The sequence below is a fragment of the Balaenoptera ricei genome, chromosome 11 (assembly GCF_028023285.1).
Source record: "Balaenoptera ricei isolate mBalRic1 chromosome 11, mBalRic1.hap2, whole genome shotgun sequence".
NCBI classification, from domain to species: Eukaryota; Metazoa; Chordata; class Mammalia; order Artiodactyla; family Balaenopteridae; genus Balaenoptera; species Balaenoptera ricei.
The window spans coordinates 54,956,366-54,976,803 of NC_082649.1; the positions used below are offsets into that span (position 1 = coordinate 54,956,366).

Sequence of the window (20,438 nt, forward strand, 5' to 3'; positions counted from 1 at the left end):
ACACTTAGGAAATACACACACACACATTTATACCTCTTTTTGTATCTGTATTACATTGTATTAAAAAATGAGTTCACATTGTTACCTCCAGTTCCAATCCAAAGCCAGCGTTTCTTCTAGCTGTCCACCTTCCCGTGTTTGTAACTCCTTTCTCTGGTAGTAAGAAGCCTGACTCCCATTATCTTCATTGTATTTGCCTAATTGATCAATTCTTCCTCTGTGTAACCAAAACTGTGGCCATGGCAGACCCAAACTTGATCTCTGACATGTTGCTCCCACCCCTCTGGAAAACTTGGCCTCAGAAATAACAATTGCAAAGAACCGTGGTGATGGGGGTGCGGGAGCAGGGAGGTGATAAGGGAAGGAAGAAAGATTACAGGCCAGTTAGAAAGCTTGGCCTTGGACACCCCCCCAACCCCCTGGCTAGCTCAGAGGTCAGCCTGATAGGGGAAGACTGCCTCATGTTTGATAATCATTCTGGCTGCTGTGTGGAGAACACATTGAAGAGAATGAGAGAGGAGAAGAGGAGACAGGGCGATTGGCTAGGGAACTTTTGGATTAGTTTACTTTCAAGGGAGAGTGGAAGTGTTGACTGTGTAGCAGTGGTGATGGACAGGAGAGGACATACCCAAATCATATGGGAAAGTTGGTAAACCTGTTTTTAATTAGTAGTTTACCAGAGGTGTTAATCTGCCCAATGGATATAAAGTTATCTTAATAAGAAATAGTAATTTTTTTTTAAACTCATTTGCGGTTTTCTTTTTTTAATTAATTAGTTAATTTATTTATTTCTGGCTGTGTTGGGTCTTCGTTTCTGCGCGAGGGCTTTCTCTAGTTGCGGCAAGCGGGGGCCGCTCTTCATCGCGGCGCGCGGGCCTCTCACTGTCACGGCCTCTCTTGTTGCGGAGCACAGGCTCCAGACGCGCAGGCTCAGTAGTTGTGGCTCACGGGCCTAGTTGCTCCGCGGCATGTGGGATCTTCCCAGACCAGGGCCCGAACCCGTGTCCCCTGCATTAGCCGGCAGACTCTCAACCACTGCGCCACCAGGGAAGCCCCAGAAATAGTATTTTAAGATATACATTGGTTACGTAGGCAGGTATTAGTTTGCTTTTAGCCAATAATAGTTGATAAGTATTTTTCTTTGGTGGTAAGAGTTTTTTGTTGACAGTTTTTTCATTGCATGCATTTTAGATACAGGTTTACACATTAAAAGACTGCGTGGAACTTCCCTGGTGGCGCAGTGGATAAGGTGCTGCGCTCCCAATGCAGGGGGCCTGGGTTCGATCCCTGGTCAGGGAACTAGATCCCACATGCATGCCGCAACTAAGACCCGGTGCAACCAAATAAATAAATTAAAAAAAAAAAAAAAGACTACGTTAATTAACTTTAAAATGGCTGATTGAAATCTGATTTGTGGGCCATTCAAAGTTAGCACGCATAATTTTAGTATACTCCAGTTGTATTTACATAAATGTGTGTAATATTTAGCTTTGGTAATTTTAAATTTTGACCGGTTTTTATATTTAATTAATTAATTAATTATTTTTTATGGTTCTTTTTTTTCTTTCTGTTTTATTGAGATATAATTGGCACATAGCACTGTATAAGTTTAAGGTGTACAGCATAATGATTTGACTTATATGCATCATGAAATGATGACCACAATAAGTTTAGTTAGTGAGTATTCATCATCTCATATGGATACAATATTAAAGAAATAGAAAAAAAATTTCTTTTCCTTGTGATGAGAACTCTTAGGATTTACTGTCTTAACTTTCATATAGAATGCACAGCAGTGTTCATTATATTTATCATGTTGTACTTGACAATCCCTAGTACTTACTTATCTTGTAACTGGAAGTTTGTACCTTTTGACTGCTTTCATCCAGTTCCCAGTCCCCTCAGCCCCCCACCTCTGGTAACCACACATCTGATCTCTGTTTCTATGTTTTGTTTGTTTGTTTGTTTTTGGAATATAATTGACCTACAACACTATGTTAGTTTCTGTCACACAACATAGTGATTTGATATTTTGGTACATTTCAAAATAATCACCACAAGTCTAGATGCCATCTATCACCATACAAAGATATTACATAATTATTGACCATATTCCCCACATTGTACATTCCATATTCGTAACTCATTTATTTTGCAACAGGACATTTATACCTCTTAATCTCCTATGCAGTAAGGAAAAGACAGCCTCTTCAATAAATGGTGTTGGGAAAACTGGACTACTTTCTCACACCATGCACAAAAATAAATTCAAAATGGATTAAAGACTTTTAAGTGTAAGACTTGAAACCATAAAACTTCTACAAGAAGACATAGTACGCTGTTTGACATGAGTCTTCGTAATATTTTTTTGAATATGTCTCCTCAGTCAAGGGAAACAAAAACAAAAATAAACAAATATGCTCTGTTTTTTAGATACTATGATCAGATCTGTTCCATTGAACCCAAATTCCCATTTTCTGAAAACCAGGTAAGTCATTAATTTTAATTTGTTTTTAAAGTTATATGATAATGGTAAATCACTCATTTCCTCCTTCCCATGGTATTTTATTAAAATAAATGGTGCCTCTTCACTATCCCTAGGTTTTTATGAGACTTTTAAAATACAAATTAGAAACTTTTAAGCCCATTGTAAAGAGTATCTTGGAAATTCTATTCATGCCATTCCTCAGTCACTTCTGGGCTCATTTAGTGCATTGGACTGCATTTTTTTTCTTGTAGTTTTTAATCAATAGGCTCTTTTGACTAATATAATCTGTGGTGCCCTTTCCTTTGGTTTTTACAGAATAAAGAAGGAAACTGTATGATTCAGGAAGTACTAATCTCATTTTATGTGCTTTAAAAATTATTTGCACAAGTTATATTTGCATATGAATTTGCAAATACTATGATTAGATGTTACACTATAAGAATGTCAATCTTACTTTCTCTTAAAGGCTAGATATTGAAAATGCTGATGATTTCTTACAGTTTTATTTGGGAGACTTGTTGAAAGTTTTTAATTTGTGTGGCATTTCTAAATTTTTAAATAGTTTATACAAAATACTTTAAACATTCTTGTACTAAAGTTTTTACAAGTCAAATAATATGGTAAGATTTGCTTTAAAATACTCCAGGAGAAAAAGTATGTGTGTATTGGGGTTGGGGTTGGGAAGTGAGGGTAGATGAACCAAGAAGGGCAAAAGGCTAAAACTGCTGATGGGTGTATGGGAGTTCCTTGTGTTATTCTCTCTAGTTTTGTGTGTACTGAAAATTTCTCTAATCTAGAATTGAAAATTTTTGTATTGGATTGCAATACATAATTTAAAAGAGGCTAAGTTCTTTTTAACCTTCATGTGTGGAATATTTTAGAGTAGAGTGAGATGCAGTTTTTAATTAAGTAAACTTTTTATTCGTGTATAACATACATACATAAAAGTGAACAGTATTATGTGTATAGCTTGAATCTTCAGAAAGTGAATATATGTGTATAACCACCACCCAAATCAAGAAATAAAACATTGTCTCATTTTATCCTAGAAAGGTAACCATTCTGCTACTTTTGTCATCATGGAATAGTTTTAAATTTTATATTCTGGGAAACCTGTAGAGCTTACTTTGTTGCCTTTACTTCTCTTGGCTTACTTGATGATCATTATTAAGTATCTGTTCTGTTCAAGCCATTCTGTGTTTGTAAAGATGAGTAAGATTGTGTTTTCTGAAGAAGACAGTACATATTCAGTTACTGAGGCAGAATGACCATTTGAAATATCCTAGTGCCAGTATCTTACTTTCAAAAAAGAAAATTTTATGGTCCACAAAAAGGAACAGGAATTGGTTGGTTAGAGAAGATAGTATTTTAGATGGATTGAAGCTTTTGTCCTTTTCTTCACTGTGGATTTTTCTTTGAAAGAGACAGTATTTAATGAGATCCAGGAAGGTAACATGAATTTCTTTTCTTTTTTTTCTCTTTTTATCAAGATCTGCTTGACATTTACCTGGAAGGATGCTTTTGATAAAGGTTCACTTTTTGGAGGATCTGTAAAATTGGGTATGTAATTTTTAAATAAAAAATGATAGGAAATTTGTTCTAAATACTTTGTATTGTTTTAGGTTTCTAAAATTGCTCTCCTAACGACTCTTTGTAAATAATAAAAACTTTTATGTTTTCTTTTTAACTTCAACTTTTAATGAAATTTCCGAATATTTGTAGAGAGCCTACACCTTGCCAGGCACTGTCCTAGTTTTAAAAATAAATAAGATAGTTGTACTCAGTCAGGTTGGGAAGGTAGCTATCATTCTAAAATATTGTAGAGAGTATATTAGTCTGTGAACAAACTTACAGGAGCATAGATGGGGAAGTAGTTAATTCTGCCTGTTTGAATGCAAGTGATGTTTAAGTGAGGCCTTGAAGGATGAATTTGGTTTTTCCAGGTAGAAAATAACATTACAGGTAGAATATTATAACTGAAAGTCACAAGGCTTTTTGATCTACCAGCTCATCACGTGAACCTTTCTGTGTGTTAACTTTCTCCTCTGTGAAGTGGGGAATAGTACTGTGAAGTACTGTTTATTTCATTGGGTTCTTCTGTGGATTAAATGAGCGTAAAGTCCTTAGAACAAGGCTCAATAACTATTAGCTACAATCAATAATATGAGTATTATATTACATATGAAATACATATATATAATGTGTATGCATCATAGAATATATACTATATAATATTATATAACAATGTCATATAGTATGTTACTATATGTAGTACATATTGATATAATTATTGTTAAGGCTTGAAACCTTAGGTGAACTGGGGATTATGGAGGGTGGAGACATTGGAGAGTAGATTGTGAAGAGCTCCAAGTGTACTGTGAATTTGTGCTCTTCCCTCTTGTATGTTTATAGCTTATTCCACCCGGGCACTGTGGAAGGGGCTTTACACATATTATCTTACTAAATTCCTTCTCAGCCCAATGAGGAAAGGCACTGTTATCACCAGTTGCACAAACTGGTTTAGAAAGATTAAGTGACTTTCTAAGATCATATGGCAAAGACTTAATGAAGCCAGATATAACTCCAGAAAGCCTAAGTCCAGAGACTAGAGAGAAACAGACCAGTTAGACTAGTGAGAGATGAAAAGATTTGACTAGGTGTAGTGTATGTGGGTCAAGGAAGGGATGGGTTTGAGAGAGGGTTCAGAGATGAAACTGATGGATCTGCTGGCTGGCTGTCAGAAGAAAGAGTACGAGTTGATGTTTGACTCTTAAGGTTTGTAACTTGGTTTGACCTGTGGCTAATTATTCCTTTCAATGGACAGGTTGAGTTTGACTTTTCTGTGTTATATCTGGGTAGAAGTTTCTCTTTGGCATTTAGAAATAATATATTTAAAGCTCAAAAGAGGTCGAGATGTAGATTTGGGAACAATTTTCATTAAATGATAATAAATTTATCTCCTCTGTTAGATTGTAGATTGGGAAAAATATGAAAGCCAAGCTAGGGAATACAACGTTCAGGGGAACGAGAAGAAGAGGTTCCTGGGAATGAGGTTGAGAAAAGACTTTCAGATCTCAGAGGAACCAGGGTAAAATAGAGACAATGGGATTGAATGCCGGAAGAGTTTCAGAGATTGTGTCCAGTGGTTCCCAAACCTGGCTGCATATTACAGTTACCTGGGGAAAATGTTAGAAATACAGATTATATCTTTACAGACAAAGATACAGGATGCCAGATGTGATAGGAGGACATTTCAGGGTGGGCCACTGGAATTGATATCTTTGAAAATACCTTCAGGGAACTCTGATGTCGAAATGTCATTGACAGAGTCATTGTGGCGGAGGTCAAGAAATAGAAGGTTGTAGAATTCACTGGATTTGGCAGAGAAGTGTCACTAGGGGCATGCTGAAGTCAGATTGCGTCACGTCGAGGGGTGGACTGGAAGTGAGGAAGTGCAAGCAGCGTGTGTGGGTTGCTCACTTCAGAAAATATACAGTGAAGAGCTGGGGACAAAGGGAACGTTACGCTGAGAGGGAGGCAAGGTCAAGAAAAGGACTTCTAGTGCTGCTGTGACAAGCAAGTTGTTTGGCTGAGAATAAGGAGCAGGTAGCAGGAGAACCAGGAGACACTTAAGTGAGATAGGTTAAGTTGATGAACTGAGGTCCTAGAGGAATTGGGACACAAAAAATTGAGAGCGTAAGTAAAGCAGGAGGTAGATCATCAAGGCACTTCTAGTAGCAAATATTGGGAATTAAATGTCCATCACTAATGTTTTGGTTAAATAAAACACAGGCTGCCCATTCATTAGAATATTGTGTAATTTAGAATATTAAGAATGATAATGCAAATACATATTTGTTGACATGTACATCTGTGTCCATTGAATATCCAATAAAAGGCCTGTTACAGGTGAGAGCTGCTGCCTTGAATTCATGTAACTCGGGGCCCCAGAGCTGGTCTCTTTGGAACACCTTTTGTATAGAAACCAGGGTGATTGCTGCTTCCTGGAGTTGTGCATTCCAGGCACCCTGAATATGATATAGTGTACTATTTGTGAAAAATTGGGTATGTGAACATGTATTATGTACTTATTTGTCAAGATATTCACCAAAAATTAGTGGGTAACTCTGGGAGGATATTGAGTGATTTTTAATTTATTTTCTTTTGTGTGTGTGTGTGTGTTTAAACAATTGTTTGAATTTTAAAACAACTATTTTTATTTATAATCAAGCTGTTGTCATTTTGAAAAGCTTAATGAAAAAGAAGAGCTCAGGTAAAAAAACAAGAATGAAGTTCAATATTAAGCAAACAGAGCTCTTTGAAGAAAGGAGAGTTGAACATTTATTTTAGAAAAACCCTGATTTAAGTTTAGATGTGATAGAAGAAATCATAAAGGAAAAAAGATTTAATTACAAGAAAAAGTTTTCACAAAATCTCTTATACATGAGAAATTGTCAAAATAAAATGACAGACAACAGCCTGGGATGATAATGTTTATAGGAAATATAATAGGCTGGCATATATATCTTGTATATAAAAAGTTTACTTCTATCTGTTGCTTGGAATATATTTCATTCTTCTTTAAGTCCACTGACTCTCTGTCATATATGCTGGATGAGTTGCTTCATATTTAGACTATGACTTTCTTGTATGGCTCTGTGTGCGTGTGTGTGTGTTTTTAGAAGTTTTAATTGCTCCACCACCACACACATTCTGTGCTTTTATGATATTCTCAAGACTTTCCAAACTCTTGGTCTTATTATTTATCTCTCTGGACTCACCTTTTCCTGAGTGACTCTTCTGTTCCCTTTGGCCTCGTCTGTTTTCTTGCTTGAATCTGGACTGTTTGCTATCTAAAGCTGCTGTATAACTATTATCCTTTAGTTTAGAGCCATTGTTTTCTGGATATTGTGTCTTCCTGTTTTGCTGGAATATACTCTTAAGTAACTTTCTCAGAAAAGGTCAAATTTCTGAATCTCTTCTTTGTGGAAATGTCTGTATTTTGCCCTCACATGAATTTGGTTTGAAATTCTGCTTAGGTCAAAAACCTTGGAGTCACTCTTGACATTGTTTCACTTCATTCCCCACATTCAGTGAATTCATCAGCAAATCCTATCAGATTTTCTTTTGAAAGATATTAAAAATCCAGTCACTTCTCAGCATCTCTGCTCGTGCCGTTCTGGTCAGAGCCACCATCACCCCTCGCACTTATTGCAGCAGCTACCTGTCCTAATCTCTGGCCTCCACCACTGCTGCTTCCCCACAGTCTTTTGTCCACCGGGCGGGCTGAATGTGTCTCTGTTCAAAACTCTGTTGACTTCTTGCCTCACTCAGAGTAAAAGTTAAGCTTTACAGCAGAGTTGGCTCTCTTACCTCCCTGACATCATTGCTTCCCATTTAGTCCCTTCTTCCCCTTTTTTTTAGCCATACTGGCTTTAATATATGTTGAATTAATTAGAATCATGTTTCTTCAGAACCTGAAGGCATTGTTCCCGTGCCTTTTACTATCCAGTGTTACTGATGAAAAGTCTGCTGAGTATTCTTTTGTAGGTGACCTGTTTCTTTTTTCTTGGGAAGATTTTTTACAGTTTTCTCTTTATTCTTCATGGTTAGAAACCTCAAAAGATCTAATTGGCTTTCATTTGGGGTATGGCATTTTATTGTTGGCCCTTTCAGTTTGAAGACTCATTTTCTCCCTTCAGCCCTGGGAAATTTTCATACATTTCTTCGATAATTTCTTCTTCATTTTTTCCTCTCTTCTGTTCAGAATGCTGTATTAACCAATGTTGATTGTTCTGAGCTACTCACTCACAACTTTTACACGTTTCATTTTGTTTTCTCTTTATGGGCTGCCTAGATATTTTCTAACCTTTCTTTTGAAAAACTTTTAGCAATCAAGTTTTTAATTTCCAGGGGCTTTTTCTTATTCATGGATTGTTCTTTTTTAAATAATATCCTGTACTTGTTTATGGATGTACCATCTTTGAATCTCTTTAAGGATGTTAATGTGGATCTTTGAAATGTTTTCTATTATTGGAATTGTTTACTCTGGGCTCAAATTTTCAGTTCACCTTGATCTTTATTTTGCTGCATGTTCTACTCATATCCTGGTTATTCTAGATTTTTAATACATTTATTTAAGAAAGTAGGTTAGAGTAGCTGGTGTGTATGTCTGCTTTACTTTATGGTGAGGAGGCTAGAATTAGGTTGGAGGCAAGCTAAAAGCTGACCATAATTACAAGGGAGACTACTAAAATGCTACATAACAAGGAGGGTTTTACTTTATGGCACTATTGTGTGGCACAAACACACAGCTGTAGTGTTGTTCTGATTTTCCTAGATGGTTTGTTCAGTATTTTTTGTAAGAAGCCTTCTGATTATTTTGCTTGGTGTTCAATACCTGGCACATTATGTAAGACCTTGAATGTCACTATGATTGAATTTGTTCTCTTTTTAAAATTTTTTTGTGGTTAAAAAAACCTGTAACATAAAATTTACTATCTTAACCAATTTTTTAAAATTCTTTATTTTTTTTTTTGGCCGCACCGCATGGTTTGTGGAATCTTAGTTCCCCAACCAGGGATCGAACCTGAGCCCCAGCAATGAAAGCTCCAGTCCTAATCACTGGACCGCCAGACAATTCCCTGTCTTAACCAATATTAAGTGTACAGTTCAGAGGTGTTAAGTATATTCACATTGTTGTGAAACAGATCTCCAGAACTTTTTGATCTTGCAAATCTGAAACTCTCTACCCTTTAAACAACAACTCCCCTTTTCACCCTTTCCCCAGTACTTGGTAACCACCATTCTACTTTCTGTTTCTGTGAGTTTGCCTACTTTAGACACCTCATATAGGTGGGATCATAGAGTGTCTTTTTGTGACTAGCTTGCTTCACTTAGTATAATGTCCTCAAGGTTCATCCATGTTGCAGCATGAGACCCGATTTCCTTCCTTTTTAAGGCTAATATTCCATTATAAGTGCACACCACATTTTATTTCTGTTCATGAATCAATGGACACTTGAGTTACTTCCACCTTTTGGCTATTATGAATAATTCTGCTGCAAACATGGGTGTACAAATATCTCTGAGACTGAGACCCTGCTTTCAGTTCTTTTGGATTTATGCCCGGAAGTGGAATTGTTGGATTATCTAGTAATTTTATTTCTAATTTTTTGAGGGACCTCCATACTGTTTTCTACATGGCTGCAACATTTTACATTCCCACCAACAGTACACAGTGGTCCTAATTTCTCCACATGCCTGCCAACAACTGTTATTTTCCATTTTGTTTGATAGTAGCTATCCCAGTGGATGTGAGGTGTGTAGATTCTTGGTCAGAATTGTATTTTAACCATATAATCTTCTATACCTCTGAGAGATGTATTAGCTGGCCTTCCATGTCTCACTCCTTTACGCTAGGAGGTGCTTCCATTGGCATAGGTTTGTAGTAGTGAGGAACTGGTTTGAATGTCATGGGAAGATATCATTTTGAGAGAGGTGATGGAAAAATGGAAAGAATTTATTCTAATTGAATTTGAAATGACTTGAATGACTTCTTATTTTGAATCTGACTAATAGCAGGATGGACGTAAAGGGAAGGAAAGATTAATTTATTGATCCTTGAGTTTTAGGTGATGAGAATATTGTTGTGGAAATAGATGCCTGGCAGGGCAGCTAGGAATATGGGAGTGGTATTATGGGTCAGAAAACAGGTCTGGAAACTTGTTTTTGTGCGAGCCAGTGGGATAGAGGTCATAGTATTTCTCTTTGAAATATTCATTTTCTTTAGAACAAAAATCATCTGATAAATTTTTCCTTCTCAATTTTTTACAGCTCTTGCAAGCCTAGGATATGAAAAGAGCTGTGTGTTGTTCAATTGTGCAGCCTTAGCTAGCCAGATTGCAGCGGAACAGAACCTGGATAATGATGAAGGATTGAAAATCGCTGCTAAGCATTATCAGGTATGCAGAACAGTAGTTACTACATAACCATCAACACTAAGTTGGATTAAATTGAAAATAGTTTGCATTTAGGTTTATAAATGTTTCTTTACACACAGATGCTTTCTTGAAAAATAATGTACTTTTTAATGAATTGATACATTTTTTTTCTTGTTTTTTTTTTTTGATACATATTTTTGAAGCCCTTAGATAAACTACTTACTTGTGGACCCAGCTCTGTTTTTCCTCACCATTGTATACCCAGCACCTAGCACAGTGCCTGGCACATAACAAAGGCTCAGTAGATGTTGGGAGAACAAATGATTAAATGTTTTGAGGTGAAATCCTTGGCAAGTCCCTTTTAAATAAATGACCTCATTTAAAATATTTGTACGTTATTTTTACATAATTTTTCTTAGAGAGACGCACTAAAAATTTTACCAGTGTCACAAAAATTAAGACCTCTTGGCAAGAAAATTTTAACCCTGAGCTTGTAGAGCGATCATAGTTAAATGTGGTCAGATGTGTAATGCTCTTAAGTTAGCTAAATTTAGATTTTAGATACAATCATTTACTAATATGGCGTATTATTTGGGGGCAGTATGTTATTTACTCAGCTTTTCTTTTTTGTTTCAATTTAAAAAACAGTAAGTGATTATTGTTAAGTGATATCTATAATTATGTTTTCATGTTTTATATTCCTTTATAATTTACAGAGTATGTTGATGTTCACATAAACTTTTTGATGCATGTTATATAATGCCATTTTCATTTTACAGATGAGACTAAAGGGCAGAAGTGTTAATAAAGTGGTAGATTGGGGTGTCAGGCGTTCTGATTCCAAATTTTATGGAATTCCAAATGCTTCTTATACTGTCCCTCAAGGCTATGGAATTTGCTTGTCTCAGAGGTGGAGTTTGATCTTTCCCATTGTTTAAGTTTAGAAGAGAGGTGAAGAATGCTGTTCTAACAGAGTGAGAGGAAAATGTACTTTAAGCACACAACATGCTCCCAATTTTAGATGGGCACAGATGACAAGCATGGTGCATATACCTTTCCTTTGTGAGGCTATAAATGGCAAATATTTTAAAATGTGAAAGTGAAGTAAAATTTTATTTAATTTTCCATTCATTGTAACTCCATTAGTTGGCATGTGAAATCTTAGAGGGCATTCTGAGTTACTGAGGATATGTTCCATTCTGTGAGTCACCTCTGTGATTCACAGCAGGGTACCCTAGTGTGATGGAAAGAGATCCTAGATCCCTGTCTAGGCTGTTTGCTGCCAAGAAGCTCTGTGCCCTTGGCTAAGTGCTTTAACCTCGTAGGTCTCCAGTCCATATTTGTGAATGAGAGACTGGATCCCTTGCAGTTCTAGTCTGTGATTCTGTGAGTTTACTAAGCAAGTCAGCTGATCACTCCTTGGAGACATTCTAGTTTTATGATACTTCATGACTGCAGCAATCATTGATGTTTACTTCAGTACAGTTAACCTTGAGTTAGCTCTGTGTAGCGTAGCTGCATAACCCCCAGCACATTTTAAAAAAAAAATTTATTTATTTGTTTGGTTGCACTGGGTGTTAGTTGTGGCTCACCAGCTCCTTAGTTGTGGCTCCAGGGCTCCTTAGTTGTGGCACGTGGGCTCCTTAGTTGTGGCATGCGAACTCTTAGTTACGGCATGCATGTGGGATCTAGTTCCCTGACTAGGGATCAAACCCAGGCCCCCTGCATTGGGAGTGCAGAGTCTTATCCACTGCAGTACCAGGGAAGTGCCCCCCAGCACTTTTTAATCCCAGACTGCCACCTTTCTTTTTCCCAGGGTTATTTATTTCATAAAAGCGAAGTTATTTTAGTGTTAACCTCAGCGAAATATAATTGAGAAGAAAAATCTGATGGGGAACATTTCAGCAGGGAGCTCTGAAAGCCAAATAAAAAATCCGCAGCAATGGATAGTCATGCTGTTCCCCAGAGGACTAGATATCAGTACTATTTAAGGTTTCCCCTAAGTATGGCATGTTTAATTATTTGAGAGATGAATTTGGGACCAAAGCAAGAGCATTTCAGGACTAAAAACATTTTAATAATGTTTTTTCCCCTGCCTTTGTTCTCATGTTAGTTTTGAGGAAGTATTTCTAAAAAGTTTAATCAATTTGTCCCATCAGTTTACTTTGTTTGTTACTGCACTTGACTTTAATGTATGTTAAATCTCTTGTTATTCTATAGTGTTTTAGAAAACTGTCCTTATTGTCTATAGGTCAGATGTAAGTGGTTTTGTGTGTAACAGTAGAAAATTGTCTTGCTGAATTCTTACAGATTTAAAAGAAATTCTTTTCTTTCCTCTAGTTTGCTAGTGGTGCCTTTTTGCATATTAAAGAGACAGTTTTATCTGCCTTGAATAGAGAGCCTACTGTGGACATATCTCCAGATACCGTTGGGACTCTCAGTCTTATCATGCTGGCACAGGCCCAAGAAGTATTCTTTTTAAAAGCCACGAGAGGTAATTCCAGTTTTTCCTCTATTTTGTTGCATGTGAAAAGAAGTGACAGGCTTTTAAAATAAGAAGGTGATTGTAATATGTTCAACATAGAACTTTCCTCTTTGAATTTGACCCACGGATTATTGAAAATTTTCAGCTTTCCTTTTCTGACCTTAAGGTGGTACAAATGCACATTTAAGAATGTAGGCTGTGTTTGAAGTCTTTTATGAAATATATAGTTACTGTCTTAAAACACTGAACTCTGGAATAGTATTTATATAGGTTTGTAATATGTCAAAAATTCGTTCATTCAGCAAATAAGTATTGGGTACAACTGTGTGCCAATCCCTGTGATAGGCTCTAGATAGAGTTAGCAGACAAACAAGATTTCTGTTTTCTGGAAGCTTACAATTTATTGTGGGGGAGGTGATAAACAAGAAATTAAGTGGCCAGGGTAATTTTAGAGAGAGATAATTGCTATGAAGAAAATAAGACGTGATAATGACTGGTGGTCTGGCAATTGGGTAAGGATGTAGGGGGAGTCATGGTATTTTAGATTCATCATTCAGGAAGAGTTTCTTTGAGGAGGTCTTGTTTAAACCAGACTTAACTGATAAGAAGGAGCCATCCAGGCAGAGTCCCTGGCCCTGTGAATGAGGGAATAAGAACAATTCTTATAAGGCATGTGAGTTAGTATGAGAAATTAGAATAAGACTGAATATGTAAGTACAGAGAAATTGAAAATAAGGGAGCAGTCCATCAGGTGGAAGCTAAATGAACTGGAAAAGTTTTTCTTTTAAAATAACAGCTTATATTGAGGTAGAATTCATAAACAATAAAATTTACCCTTTTAAAGTATACAATTCATTACTTTTCAGTGTATTCAGAGTTTTGCAGCAATCACCATTATCTTATTTTAGAACGTTATCATTACCCCCAAAAGAAACCCCATACCCACTGTCAGTCACTCTCCATTCCCCTTTTCCCCCAGCTTCTAGCAACTGCTGATCTATTCTGACTCTTTGGATCTGCCTGTGGAATAATTAAGTTGTATGCAGAAGAATTGATTTCATCCATAAGAATTTTTTAAGACAAATGTACAAACTTGTGATCTCAATGTCTATACTGAGTTATTATGATATATCAGATTATTTTATATTTATTTTCATTATAATGGTCAATTTAATATTTTATTCCAGATAAAATGAAAGATGCTATCATAGCTAAATTGGCTAATCAGGCTGCAGATTATTTTGGTGATGCTTTTAAACAGTGTCAGTACAAAGATACTCTCCCCAAGGTCAGTTATTGTTTTTGTAAATACTTGGTTGTTTTGCATGTGGAAATATTTGGACATTTTTGTGTATAAGAAGCAAATTAAAAATTATGTTTTATAAAGAAATTTGAAATTTAAGGAGAGGCATTTGAAGAGTATATTTGTAGAAACAGTTTTTTATTTAAGATGCATGACGAATTCTCTTTCATATTTAGGGGATACCTTTGCTTCCACTCTTTACTAAACTTGTTTTTCCAAGCTAAAACTCTTGCTGGAAAATTTTGAACACCTGTCTCCAGTAATTTTATCAGATAAGGGCATTGTGTAGTTTTGAATCATTGGTTATTTGGTACAGCATGAGTACTTGAGCATGTTGATAATTCACCCTTTTAATTATTGTCCTGTTTTCTTAAAGATGAATCTTAAAGCGCAAAAACAGACATAAAGACAAAAGGAAAAGGAAACTTAACAAATTCATCCAGTACTTTGATTAGAATTAAGTTTTGCCAACAGGGCTAGAAAATTGGGCTGCTATTGGACAGCTAAGGAAAACAACCATCTAAAACCATATATCACAGGAAGTATTAATTGTTTTAATATAAACCTTTCTGAAGTGGCATTTGAAGAGACTAGTCAGTGATGATCATTTGTAAATGACAAAGCAGATGATTAGACTAAGAAGTAAATTCAGAGTGCTTAAAAACGGAAACTTACAGACTGAAATGTAGTATGATTCAACTGCTTTCTCTCAGAAATGTTCAAGGAATTAGTTTTGTCTGTATGATAGCAAATGGTATTTGTTACATGCTCTTTTGTAGGGAAATTTATTGATTTATAAGTCATTCAGGAATCTTTATAAATTATGAAATTACAGACAGTTTTGTGGTGAAATAAAAAAGCATGTAAGTACATCAACACATTAGTCAGAATATGAGCACTAGGGAATTTGAAGATTCCTGGAGATTTAAAATTCACCAAGAGATCAGTAGAAATTTGCCCAGGACTCTTGGGTAGTAATAGTGTTGCTCTTAAAAAGAGACTTGGGATCTCCTCTCACCTTTTTTTCATCTGGAAGACCTCATGATCAGCTGCACAGTGTACCGTTACATCCTGTTGGGCCATTAGTTCAGTCCTGTCCCGGAGAGAAGAATGTCACCTACAAAGACTTGGAAACTACCTCTGCACCAATCCTGGTATTCCTTGAAAATCTCCTGTTTAAGTACCAAGTTGCTCCAGACTTACCTTGAGAACTGGCATGAGTGCAGTTTGAGATTTAGATGTCTTTTATTTTTTGCCTTTTTACTAATAAAGCTCATAAGGTATTTTCATATTCTAGTTATAAAACTGGAATATCTGCAAGTAGTGACCCAGGAAGCTAGGAAATTATTCACTGGGAGACAGGAAAGCTCACAAGGTAGTAATTCAGTTTTTGATTCTCTTATTTTTTTGTCTAGACAGTGATTGTCTAGTATATTTCTTGGATATTATATGGCATGTACTTCCTAAAAACAATGAGGTTATAGGCTAGGATTTGACATTTTAGAAGATCCTCTACTGCTTTTTTGGTTCATGTTGTTGGATCTTCTAAAATTAATTTTGACTGGAATTTTTTTCAAAACAAATTAGGGCAAAATAGCACTTTATCATATTAGTCATTAGCTTAGTGCATTTGTCTGTTTGCTATGTGTTTTTGAGTATGTGATACTGAGTAATTTTTATATGGCTAAAAATCATCTTTATTAAAAAAGTCTCTTAGGACATGAATTTAAGTGGGAACTTACTTTACTGTCTTTTGTCTTTTAAACACGTTGAAACAGTCCTATAGAGCAATTTCATTAGTATATGTGAGTAATGGTGGTTTAGTTAACTCTTAAGGGCTGGGTAAGGGCTCACAAGAAAGCTTCTAAAGCCCTGTGCTTGGTGTTCCTCTGTGAATGTCCATTCTACTTCTCTTTCTAATGCATGCTTTCCTTTCTTCTTTGTAAACAAAATGTTGACTTCATGGCTTAATTAAAGTGAATTGTAAAAGCTTAATTGGCTTCATTTAACAGTTAAAAAAGAAAAGAACCCAAACCTTAATTCTAATTGGAAGAAAAAAACTGAATTCATTGAATCCAGTCCGTGCAAAATCATGTGGTCTTCTCTGTTTACACCTGACTAACCTATCTCTAAACCATTAATGGGGTGATTCTAATTTCTGTCTCCTTTTCCTTTTTCTTCCTGCATCCCATGTTGTCTGTGGTGGTTTGTGTGGTTGGACTCTCCCCTGGTCAGTATTTTTATTTCCAGGAGGTGTTCCCTGTCTTGGCTGCAAAGCACTGTATCATGCAGGCCTATGCTGAGTACCACCAGTCTATCCTGGCAAAACAGCAGAAGAAATTTGGAGAAGAGATTGCAAGGTTACAGGTGAGTTTCTCAGAAATAAATATTTAAGTAACTTGGATTTCTCGTTTTTTTTTTTTTAATAAATTTATTTATTTATTTTTGGCTGTGTTGGGTCTTCGTTTCTGTGCGAGGGCTTTCTCCAGTTGCAGCGAGTGGGGGCCACTCTTCATCACGGTGCGCGGGCTTCTCACTGTCGCAGCCTCTCCCGTTGCGGAGCACAGGCTCCAGACGCGCAGGCTCAGTAGTTGTGGCTCACGGGCTTAGTTGCTCCGCGGCATGTGGGATCTTCCCAGACCAGGGCTCGAACCCATGTTCCCTGCATTGACAGGCAGATTCCAACCACTGCGCCACCAGGGAAGCCCGGATTTCTCTTTTTTTTTAGTGAGATTCCCAAGTTTGCTCGTAAAAATCTTGCCCACTCATTTCCCCTGTCAACAGAGTCAGGTGATTGTTTTTATTTTCTAGGCTATACCTACTGTGTGCTTTTTGAAGTCTCACATTTTATCTAAAAATTTCATGCAAAATTTGCATTCAGTTTTCTTTTATTTATCCTGTTTATTTTAATATAAAATATTCTAAATTAATTATATGCTCCAGAAAGGATGTGGAGTACTTAACTTGTGGCCTAGCCTTGGTCTAAATTGGGTCATACAATTCCACAGCTTGAAAAGGACAGTGGTAATAGATACATAAATAGATTTGGTAATCAACAGAGTACCTTCTATGCTGTTGTATCAGCACTGGGTGTATGAGAAACTTGATGGGACATCTGGGGCAACTTCGCAGAAGGGGCAAGGGCTGTTTACATGAGTTGTTTGTATTTTGAGGGTTGGTAAGCAGAGGGTAGGAAGAGAACTGTTAAGGAAATTTAAATATGGACTGGTATTAGAAGATACTATTCAAGTCTTATTTAGGAAGTTCAGTTTAATTAGTCTTTTCATGAGAAAAGAAACCCAAGTTTTTTGGTTTTTTTTTTTTTAATGCATTTTTATTACTAGGGGTATAGAAGCCTCTAGCGGTATTCTATTTTATTTTATTTTTTTTTTAAGAAAACATTCTATTAATTAATTATTTATTTTTGGCTGTGTTGGGTCTTCGTTTCTGTGCGAGGGCTTTCTCTAGTTGCGGCAAGTGGGGGCCACTCTTCATCGCGGTGCACGGGCCTCTCACTATCGCGGCCTCTCTTGTTGCGGAGCACAGGCTCCAGACGCGCAGGCTCAGTAGTTGTGGCTCACGGGCCTACTTGCCCCGCGGCATGTGGGATCTTCCCAGACCAGGGCTCGAACCCGTGTCCCCTGCATTGGCAGGCAGATTCTCAACCACTGCGCCACCAGGGAAGCCCGAAACCCAAGTTTTATAAAAAAATAAAATGTATGCTTGTATTATACTCCACACCTCCACACTGACAAAATCAGAGACGGGCACACTCAGATTATCAAACATTTTATTTTTCCAGGGATTCACTTTGATTGTAATAACTTAGCATCATATGAAAGCATTATATGAAAATGCTTCTGAGAATGGGGTTTCTGGGGGAGAGATTTTTTTGGGGTAGCATATTTAAAGTATTAGGAGTATTAGGAGTTTTGACTGAAAGAAGAACACACAACATAAGAGTTGGAGTTTAAGTTTTATTCAGGGACTTTACTGAGGACTGTGGCCTGGGAGACAGCCTCTCAGTAGCTCTGGGGAACCACTCTGAAGAGGTAGGGGAGAAACCAGCTTATATATGATTTTGGCTAAGGAATATGTACAGTCGGTCAGGCTTACGTCTCAGTAACATTACTGCTAGTCACAAAGAACAGATACCTCAAGTTAATGATTTTAGTGCTTTTCTATGTATGGGAAGATGTGGGAATCTGGGTTCATTAAAATTCTTCCTGAGATATGCATCTAACTGTCTAAGGGGCCTGTTTTTCGAAAGCACAGAGTGCCTCATCTTGTTTTTCATCCTGAATTCCTCTCTCAGGGAGCAGTGTTGGTCAGCCACTGCAGTGGATAATGACTGGGTGATGAGCACTGCTGTTTGTTTTACAGAAGTTCAGCTTTTTTATTTTGGGGGAATTCTGGGACTGTTATATTCAAATAAGCCTTTATTCTCTATAAACCAGTTATATAAGAGCTCCTTTTGAAATTTTAATCTAATTTTTAAAACCCCTCTGGAAAAAGGAAACTATTTCAAACTCGCACAACAAGAGATAAAGACTTTTTTCAGTTATAGACACACAAGAGTTTATAACTTCAGTTTCACACCTTTAGTCATAGGTCAGAAGTTAACATATAGAACACAAATACTTACTGATTCATATCTCCAAGGGCTGTTCCTCTTTCCATTAAGTATGAGATATTTTTCCACTTGATTTGAGCTGAGAAATAGGCAAACAGAACAAAACAGACAAAAAAGATGACCAGCAAGTCATATTCTCCGTAGTCTCTCCTTCTGCCCCATGTACCTGATGGTTGCACCATTCAATCAGCTTTGCAATCATTGTTAACAATAATGGGGAAAAACTTATTAGTCACGAGCAAACCAGAAATAAAAACAAAATCACAATAGTCAGGAATATCATAACAGTAGGTAAAATAACAAAGGGAAAATTGCTGCTTGTGATTCACTTCTGGGGCCAAGAAAAGTTGTACCTGGACTTATACAGCTCATGAAGTGCGCTTATTGGACAGTGCAGTTCATTTGGCTCCAGAAGGTGGGTCCACTTGATCATCCTGGTGGAGTCTCTAAAGCTGCGAAGGTACAGTCTTCAAAAAGACATAAAAATACAGTTGACCCTTGAACAACACAGGCTTGAACTGTCCAAGTCCACTTATATGCAGGTTTATTTCAATGAATAAATATTTGGCTCTCCGTATTTTCAGGTTCTGAATTTATGGATTCAATCAAATGCTGGTCGTGTACTATGTTTAATTTGCAGATGCAGAGTCTGTGGGTATGGAGGGCCAACTGTGGGACTTGAGGATTTGGATTTTGGTGTCTGTGGCAGATCCTGGAACCAGTCCCCCACGGATACTGAGGGATGACTCTTTATAGATAAAAAAAAGTGACTCAGAGTAAATACATATCAGAATTTATTTAATTCATTAATGAGGGGCCTAATGAGATGATAAAACTGATTTTGTTAAAGTATTGTTTTTTTCTTTGTTATGATAGTAGCTTGGAGATATTAAGGAGACTGTTTATGCTTCTGTATGAATTTTGTTTAAGTATTTACTATGAAAAATTTCAAAAAAATATATATAAAAGTAAGAATCATCAAATATCCATTACCCAGCTTCAGTGATTTTCAATATTTTGCTTTGCGTTTCATGTTTCCCCTTCCCCTCTTATTTTTTTTGGAGTATTTTCAGCTGTCTTATGTATCATTTCATCCTTAAGTTACTTCAGTATATGTAAGTCTTAAAAAAATTAAAACCACAATGTCATCCTATCTAGCACAATTAATACTAATTAATAATTATTTCTAGTAATCTAATAGTATCCAAACATAGTTTAGCTTTCTCAGATTTTTTCTAAAATGTGTTTTCACGGTTGGTTTGTTCAAATGAGGATTCGTACATGGTCCTCATGTTGCATTTGGTTGATGTGTCTCATGAATTTTTAATTTGTAATGGCCTCTGCTCCCCAACTGCCATGTTGAATTGTCCTCACTTTTTCTTGTTTTGTATGTTTCTTACACTGATTTCTGTGATGTCTGTTATCTCTTTCATGTTCCTTGCATAAATATTACAGTCTTCCTTAAACTATTTTAGTATTTTTCTTCACTTTCTTTCCTGAGTTCTGCAGGTCCCGTTTCACATTCTCTTGCTATCTATCACCCCCTGTTAATCTGGGCCATCTGATCCTCTGTTCATATTTTGTGT

General features: G+C 36.6%; 1 protein-coding gene across 2 annotated transcripts in view; it reads left to right on the top strand.

Annotated features, from left to right (window-relative positions):
* Window positions 1-20,438, top strand: part of PDCD6IP (programmed cell death 6 interacting protein) — a 59,902-nt gene that overhangs the window by 11,157 nt on the left and 28,307 nt on the right. Inside the window, exons 2-7 of one of the 2 annotated variants that reach the window (XM_059939113.1) lie at window positions 2,434-2,488; window positions 3,979-4,048; window positions 10,325-10,452; window positions 12,772-12,925; window positions 14,104-14,204; window positions 16,455-16,586. In XM_059939113.1, the coding sequence (XP_059795096.1) occupies window positions 2,434-2,488; window positions 3,979-4,048; window positions 10,325-10,452; window positions 12,772-12,925; window positions 14,104-14,204; window positions 16,455-16,586 (640 nt within the window). The remainder of the gene's footprint in view (window positions 1-2,433; window positions 2,489-3,978; window positions 4,049-10,324; window positions 10,453-12,771; window positions 12,926-14,103; window positions 14,205-16,454; window positions 16,587-20,438) is intronic. The other variant, XM_059939114.1, reaches the window with a different exon arrangement.